The 7983-nt window shown below is 41.4% G+C and overlaps 1 protein-coding gene across 3 annotated transcripts in view; it reads left to right on the top strand.

Moving 5' to 3' along the window:
• Positions 1 to 7983, top strand: part of COIL (coilin) — a 19290-nt gene that overhangs the window by 8501 nt on the left and 2806 nt on the right. Inside the window, exons 2-6 of one of the 3 annotated variants that reach the window (XM_012808761.2) lie at positions 1346 to 2438; positions 2565 to 2651; positions 2906 to 2953; positions 5839 to 5908; positions 7382 to 7470. In XM_012808761.2, the coding sequence (XP_012664215.1) occupies positions 1346 to 2438; positions 2565 to 2651; positions 2906 to 2953; positions 5839 to 5908; positions 7382 to 7470 (1387 nt within the window). Of the gene's footprint in view, positions 1 to 1345; positions 2439 to 2564; positions 2652 to 2905; positions 2954 to 5838; positions 5909 to 7381; positions 7738 to 7983 lie in introns of those variants that run through there. The other 2 variants (XM_023516630.1, XM_023516631.1) reach the window with 2 other exon arrangements.

The following is a 7983-nucleotide window of genomic DNA, read 5'->3' as shown; positions in this document are numbered from 1 at the left end:
AGCACTCTACCAAGGGTGACATAGTAAGACTGTCTCAAAAAAAAAAAAAAAAAGACTGATTATATACTGTTATCATCAGTTCTTATCATTCACATTGTACTTTATTTTCAAATATGATTATCTGTATCTATCTCTAGTCACTAAACTTGATGAAATGTACAGCTGGATGCAATGTGTTGTAAGTATAACGTGTGTTTTTGGTAGGTAATTCTGAGGACCCACTATTTGCTCAACAGTAAGGATACTCCTATCAAGCCTTCATCATCAGACTGCACATATTAGGATTAGTTATTGCCAGTTCATGGAAGAACAAAATTGCCTTTCTATAGTGAAATAATTTTGGAAAAAGTGTGTATTAGTTAGAAATAGAACCATTAAGAAATAGACACACAAACACACACTCACACACTCAGGATTTGTTATAAGAAATTGACTCACATGATTATGGAGGCTGAGAAGTCCCAAGATCTGCAGTCAGTAAGACTAAGGAGAGCTGGTGGTATACTTCTAGTCCTGATCCAAGTCCAAGTCTGAAGGCTGAAGACCAGCTTGAGGAGTTAGGCAGAGAGAGCACATTCTTCCTTACTGAGTCTTTTTGTTCTTTTCAGGCCTTTAGCAGATTGGATAAGGCCCACCCAAATTGCAGAAGACCACCTGCTTTACTCAGTCTGCCAACTTAAATGTTAATCTCATCCAGAAACGCCCTCACAGACATACCAAGAATAATGTTTAATCAAATATGTGGGCACCCCCAAAGCCCAGTCAAGTTGACATGTAAAATTAATCTTCACCGTGTCATGGAATTTTACGGGTGGCTGTCACCACCCCAGAGAACATAAATTACTTACTATTTTCCTAAATTTAAACAAAATAAAAAAATAAAATTGTGGTTTAAAGAAAGCAGCTCACATTGTGAAGTAAGCATGTGGATAATCAGCATGATTTACCTTTTAGGTGCGGTAACAGACATATGGCAGAAAGATTGTGAATTTTGGAGTTAGACTGAGGTTTGAATTGCCTTTCTGCAACCTGTCAGCCTTGGATCTTGGGCACATTTCTTGTCTGAGCTGTAATTTTGTGGTCTGTAAAATGAAAGATACCTATTTTGCGGTGGTGTTTAGATTAAAGGAGAAAGTATAGAAAATGTTTGGCATGCAGTAAATATTCACTTAATAAAACAAGCTCTTTGAAAGTTGACATATTGAGGCCATTTTGCCCAAAAGTCTTTTGTCCTTAAGTAGTATGACGGCAGTGACCGTTTGCAGAGTCGTGGCAGTGTATGACTATGTCTTAGAGACATGCTGTGAGTGCCTCACTCTGGCTTTCCCTCTTGTTGTCTTGACAGAGTTAAATTAGAAGAGAGAGGAGTTGCTGAGAATTCTCTCATAATCAGTAATGGTGACAGTACTCATCTATCACCCAGGAAAGCAAAGAAGCGGGCGTTTAAGTTAGAGGAGGATGAAGAAACTGAAGTAGGTTACAGATACTCCAAGAAACAATGGAAGAGGCAAGAGAACAATAGCAATCTTGAGAAGGCCTTGGATCTGGAGCCAAAAGCTATTACAGATCAGACCGTGAGGAAAAAAAGTAAGCGAAAAAACAAAGCAACGTGCGGCGTAGTGGATAATGATGATGAAGAGACCAAAAGAAAATCACCAAAGAAAAAGGAGAAGTGTGAATATAAAAAAAAGACTAAGACTGCCAAGTCTGCACAAATGCAAGTGGTGAAAGAGCAGACCGCCCAGAGCAATCCTCCCAAAGGTTCTGTCAAAAACAGCCTGGTGAAAGCCAGAAAGAAAGGGGGTGTAGGCATTTGTTCAAAAGATAGTCCCACTTCCTCCTCCGAGTCTGAGTACAACGACGACTCCAATGATGATCTCAGCAATGTCACCTTGGAGACCAGAAATTCTTCACAGAAAATCCCAACTGAGTTATCAAAGGCAGGAGCCTCTACAAAAATGACAGCTGCGAACAAACTGGCTACCAAAGCGGGCTTTACCCCCAGCCAGGACAAAATCTCGGGAACATCTTCTAGTTCAGACTCTATTTCCGAGTCAGATGACCAGTGTGTGGTATCAAAGGGCACCCCAGAGAGTACTGCGAGTTTCTTAAAGACCATAGGCCTCTTTGCCGGAAGAGGTTGTCCAGGTCCAGGGCTGTTATCACAGTCTCCAATTGCTGCTAGATGGAAGAATTCTGACTCAAATGCTACCAAGCAGGCTCCTGGTCCTCCCAATGTTTCTCTCCCCATTACTTTAGGGAGAGGATGGGGTAGAGGAGAGGACCTTCTCTCTTGGAAGGGAGCAAGGGGTCGGGGCATGCGGGGGAGAGGTCGAGGACAAGGGCCTGCCTTTTCTGGTGTTTTAAATAGAAATGCTGAGTACCAGAAGCAGCAGCAGTTAAGTGAAATAGTAACCAACTCGTCCACTGTTATCCAGGTAAGTGGTGTCGAGTGTGAGTTTGCCTTTCTTTCCATTTCCCCATGGAGTGTGTCAACAGTTCCCGGTCATGGGTTCCCACTTTCTCACCAGGAACAGCCTCAGATGACTAATACTATTTTTTAGAATCCAGTGGAGACACACAAGAAGGACTATACTCTGTTACCGCTGTTGGCAGCTGCCCCTCAAGTTGGAGAGAAGATCGCATTTAAGGTATATTTTAAAACAGCAACAATTATAACAACAGCAAAAGTTAATTTTCCTTTCAAATAGACTCACTTAGCAGGTCAGGTAAACATACTTACAATATATTTAAATGTGTAGTAATATATCACAGGTTCACGGTAGCGCCCCCAGACTCGGGGAGTGGGCACCACCCAAACATGTTGTTTTAGGGGCAGGAGGGAAGAACCATGGGAATACGAGAAGAAAAGGGCTTGTGGACTTGTGGGTTTTTTCTTTTTTAGCTTTTGGAACTTACATCCGATTACTCTCCTGATGTCTCCGACTATAAGGTAAGGCTGTTTATTTAAAAATAATTAAGTTGTCAGTACATTAATAAAACTAAACTCATATTTAATACTACTTACATGGATAATATACATATCTTTGAGTAACCAGTGTCATAAAGTAGAAAATGAAGACATTATCAAATTATAAACTTTTTTTGAGACAGAGTCTCATGCTATTGCCCTGAGTAGAGTGCCGTGGCGTCACAGCTCACAGCAACCTCAAACTCTTGGGCTTAAGAGATCCTCTTGCCTCAGCCTTCCAAGTAGCTGGGACTACAGGCGCCTGCCACAAAGCCCAGCTGATTTTTGGTTATAGTTGTCATTGTTGTTTGGCGAGCCCAGGCTGGATTCAAACCCACCAGGCTTGGTATATGTGGCTGGCACCCTAGCCGCTTGAGCTATAGGTGCCAAGCCATCAAAATGTAAACTTTTTCAAAAAAAAAAAAAAAAAAGCGAACTATTTAATAGTATCACTATGAAATCTCCTTAGAGTTGGGAAGAACATAGAACGAGAATGGTGTGTGTCAGGTCACTCTTTTCTAATCAGCTAGACACATAAATTTATTTGGGTATCTATTCTCTCAGGATCCAAAACTATGAAAGAAGATAATAAATAGCTCTCAGCCAGAAAATTTGATTATTGTCATCCTGGGAATCTGTGTATGTTGTGAATCGCTTCTGGTTATTATGGTCTATATGGTTTCTTTTGCATTATCAGTTAATCACAGGTAGTTCACAAATACTGTCCTTGGAATATACTCACTTGGTAGCTATATGAGACTATGCAGGGTGACCATAAAGTTCATGCACACAAACTTTATGGCCACCTTGTATATTGGCATATGAAGTTTTGTTTTTGTTTTTGTTTGCAGTTTTTGGCCAGGGCTGGGTTTGAACCCGCCACCTCCAGTATATGGGGCCAGCGCTCTACTCCTTGAGCCACAGGCGCTGCATGTGCAGTTTTTCATAGTTCAGTAACAGCTCAGCTCAATTAGTGGGATTACAGAATTACATGTTTTCTTCCCTTTTTCACCCACCAAAATTTTCTTTAAAATCTAGTTAAAGGCCAGGTGCAGTGGCTCATGCCTGTAATTCCAGCACTTGGGAGCCCAAGGCAGATATAATCTCACCAGCGACATGGATTTGAGCAAGAGCGAGACCCGATCTCTAAAAAATAGATGGATGTTGTGGTGGGTGCCTGTAGTCCCAGCTACTTGGGAGGCTGAGGCAAGAGAATTGCTTAAGCCCAAGAGTTTGAGGTTGCTGTGAGCTGTGACAACCTGGCAATCTACTGAGGGTGACAAAGTAACACTCTGTCTCAAAAAAAAAAAAGGAAAAAAATACAGATATATAGTTAAAATGCATACTTTCTTTTTTTTATTGTGATGTATGGAATGGAATATGAGTCCATTTTTTTAAGGTAATAATTGGTAATAGTGATATAAATAATGTACAACGGAATTTGAATTAATCTGGATTAATGCCTTGGAAGACTTCTAAAATCTTGGTAAAAAGCTTTCCTCAAGTCCCGATAGAAGAATCAGTTACTGAAGGGATCCAGTGTATTACTTCTATGTCATTGGGTTTCATATTTTTCATCATCTTATCTACTTACTGTCTCGTACAGATGAGGTGACCATATAATTTATTATCCAGATCAGCCTTCCAAGTAGCTGGGACTGCAGGTGCCCACCATATTGTGAATGCAAGGGAGTGCTATTAACAATTATGCTGAAAGGAAAGACCTGTGCAGACCTGCCCTGTCTTGAGCAAACCAGGATGTTTGGTCACCTTGCCATAGATATAACTAATTTAATTGTGTGGAATGGAGATTGAATTAATATATCCCATAACCTCCGTAAGTTATAACTCTAGATGATACTAATTTTTAAAACTATATATTATATTGGTGTTACTCATCACAGTTAGTACCTTGGAAGGCTATTTGCTTACTTTAGTCCCCAGTGCTTTTTGGAGATTTTTGGTCCCAATTTTTGGTTTTGACCTCGAATCCTGTTATCTAGCTTGATCACCCACTTTATTTATTAAGCTCGTTGCCAGAAGTTAAATCTGTCTTCAAAAGTGTGGTCTCCCAGGGCCTTGATCGCTATTGAATCTGGTTTCTAAAAAACACTGTTGAGTATGCTCAGAAAATCTGGGTGGAAGCAGAAGGAACTGATTGTTCAGGCTCACTCCACGCCCCCCAGTATCTACCCATCTGTCTCACTATCACCGACATGGACAGGGCAGTGTTTCCTCTAGATGCAATAGAAGGTTGGCTCCCAGCACTGGAGACCCTGGAGGAGGGAATTGTAATCTCACCAGGGACTGGTGTGGGGGTGGGGTGTGGAGGGAGGTATGCATGGGACCTTTTTTGTTGTTGTCGTTCTTCATCAGCTATTCTTAGTGTTTGTGTATTTAATGTCTGGCCCCAGGCGACTCTTACTCTTCTAGTATGTGGCAGAGAGAAAAAGGGTTGGGCACCCCTCTCTGGGGTCTGTGTAGTCTGATGAATGCTGTGATGATCAGTCCCCAGTTGAGCGTATCATCCTAGCCTGTTTTTCCTTTTTTTCCCTATCTGGTCACTTCTGATAGCCTAGTATATTCTTTCTTTCTCTTGGAGTTCTTTAGGTCAGTGTCTCCCATTTATGATATAAATGTATCTATTTTGCCTCTGAAGGTATTTCTGTATATTCAGATTAGAGCGCTTATCAGTCCACCTGTTTATTTTTATTTCCTTTACATGTTGAATTATTTTCTATTGTGATATAATGCACGTAAAATTCATCATTGTAACCATTTTGAAGTCCGCAATTCAGTGGGTTTTGAGTAATATATTCATAGTATTTTACATGTTGATTTTTGACTTGGACTTTTATTTCTGAAAGGAAGGAAAAATACTAAGCCACAATCCAGAGACCCAGCAAATAGACATCGAAATCCTTTCATCCTTACCCGGTGAGTCTTTTAGAACATAGAGTTTGAAGATTAAAGCTCTTTCTGTCTATAGTGATTTTTAACCAGCTTATACATACTGAAGGGGTTCTCACTGGCCTCCATGGAACCTGCCCCCACAGCTCTCTGGCATTCCCCTCTGCCTCTTTTAAGCACATTGCAGCCCTGCAGGCCTGTGCGCCGACTAGTTAGATTGGTTGGTTCTGACAGAAAGGATGAAAATGTCCCGGAAGCAACACCGGCAAAAACGTCACCAAAATTTCACAAAGCGAAAAACAAACTCTCAAAGCTATTTCATGACATTAGAAGCTCAAAGGATAAGACGTTGAAAGCAGACCCACACTTAGAAAGGAGTGTGACAGTTCTGTAAAGCTTAGAAAAGATGCTTAGCGTAAGTTAAACAAGAAGGCAAGCGCCATTCCAACTATCCTCGGTAGGTTTCCTACAAAGAAATTAAATGAGTTTTTTGTTGTTTTTTTTTTTTTCCAGTTTTTGTCTGGGGCTGGGTTTGAACCCACCACCTCCAGCAACATGGGGCCAGTGCCCCCACTCCTTTGAGCCACAGGTGCCACCCAGAGAAATTAAATGTTCTAATTGCCAGTGTTCCTAATGTTTTAAATTATACAGCTACATAATTTCACTGTTTTTTAATTTATTTATACTGTAAAGGTTTTAATAGTTTTCCAGAAATCTTTAGAGATCTTGAGGCAATCTAATTTCCCCATTGATTATTAGGACTGTTTTGCATAGTTTCAGCTTGCATATCTATTTTTCTGGTCCCATACTACTATGTGAATCAAGGACTGCCCATGTACCAAGTAGTAAGCATATGTGATTTCTGAGGACAGAGGAACATTTCATGTTACCTTCCCTCATTGAAACATAGAAATTATATTTTGCGGGCAGTGCCTGTGGCTCAGTGAGTAGGGTGCCAGCCCCATTTACCTAGGGTGGTGGGTTCAGAAAATAAAAAAAAAATAGCCAGGCGTTGTGGCGGGCACCTGTAGTCCCAGCTACTTGGGAAGCTAAGGCAAGAGAATTGCCTAAGCCCAAAAGCTGGAGGTTGCTGTGAGCTGTGATGCCACAGTACTCTCCTGAGGGTGAGAAAGTAGACTCTGTCTCTAAAAAAAAAAAAAAAAAAGAGACAAATTATTTTGGGGAATTATTTTGTGGTTCCAAATTTCCACATTCTATTCTGGGAGTACCAGAGACAGTTCATAAGCTCATGAAGAAAAGATTGTCTCCAATAATTGGCCAAGAAGCCCTACTCCCACTCCCCGCCCCCATCACCGGTGAAGGGTTTTTTCTCAGGGTTCCCTGTTACTAAGCACTCCATGCTTTCATGTGCAGGCCCAGGCTGCACATCAGTTTACAGTTCGTAGTTGTTTTCCTAATGATATAAATTCTCCTGGAGGAATGTTTTAACTCTTGTGAAATGACTGACTTACTATATTTCTTCCTGCCTTCTGGTTTCAGCCTTGAAAGAACCTGGGAAATTTGATTTGGTTTATCACAATGAAAATGGAACCGAGGTAGTGGAGTATGCTGTGACGCAGGAGAAGACGGTAGGCGCGCTAATTTTGCATTGCTTGGCCATACATTCCATCAGAGCTGATCACGTGGGCTCTGGAAGGTGCCGCTGTAACTTCCTGAACTGCCTCTAGTGAAACCACAAAGGATGCAGGCCCTGGGGGAATTGGGCCTTCCTCCGGTGAGGCAATAACAGCGCCAGTTGCCACATCAGTGTGCTATGTTGGACTCAGAAAGCCTCCATGACATGAGGCACAAATAACAAATTTTTGTTTAAGGGAGTAGAGTTGCTTAAAATTATAGCAATATGAGGATTCCGGTAGAAAAGACCAACATTTAGAAACTTGTTATTGGCGTATACATTCAGAGAAGGGCACATAATTGTATAGTTTAAATAATTTTCCTAGATGACATACCCATGTAACCAGATCCAGATTAAGAACTAGAACATGGCTCGGCACCTATAGCTCACCCGGCTAAGGCGCCAGCCACGTACACCTAAGGTGGCGGGTTGGAATCCCCAGCCCGGACCCGCCAAACAACAATGA

The sequence above is a fragment of the Otolemur garnettii genome, unplaced genomic scaffold (assembly GCF_000181295.1).
Source record: "Otolemur garnettii isolate 467f Iridium unplaced genomic scaffold, OtoGar3 scaffold00094, whole genome shotgun sequence".
In the NCBI taxonomy this organism is placed as follows: Eukaryota; Metazoa; Chordata; class Mammalia; order Primates; family Galagidae; genus Otolemur; species Otolemur garnettii.
This window is presented reverse-complemented; position numbering and strand designations above follow the sequence as displayed.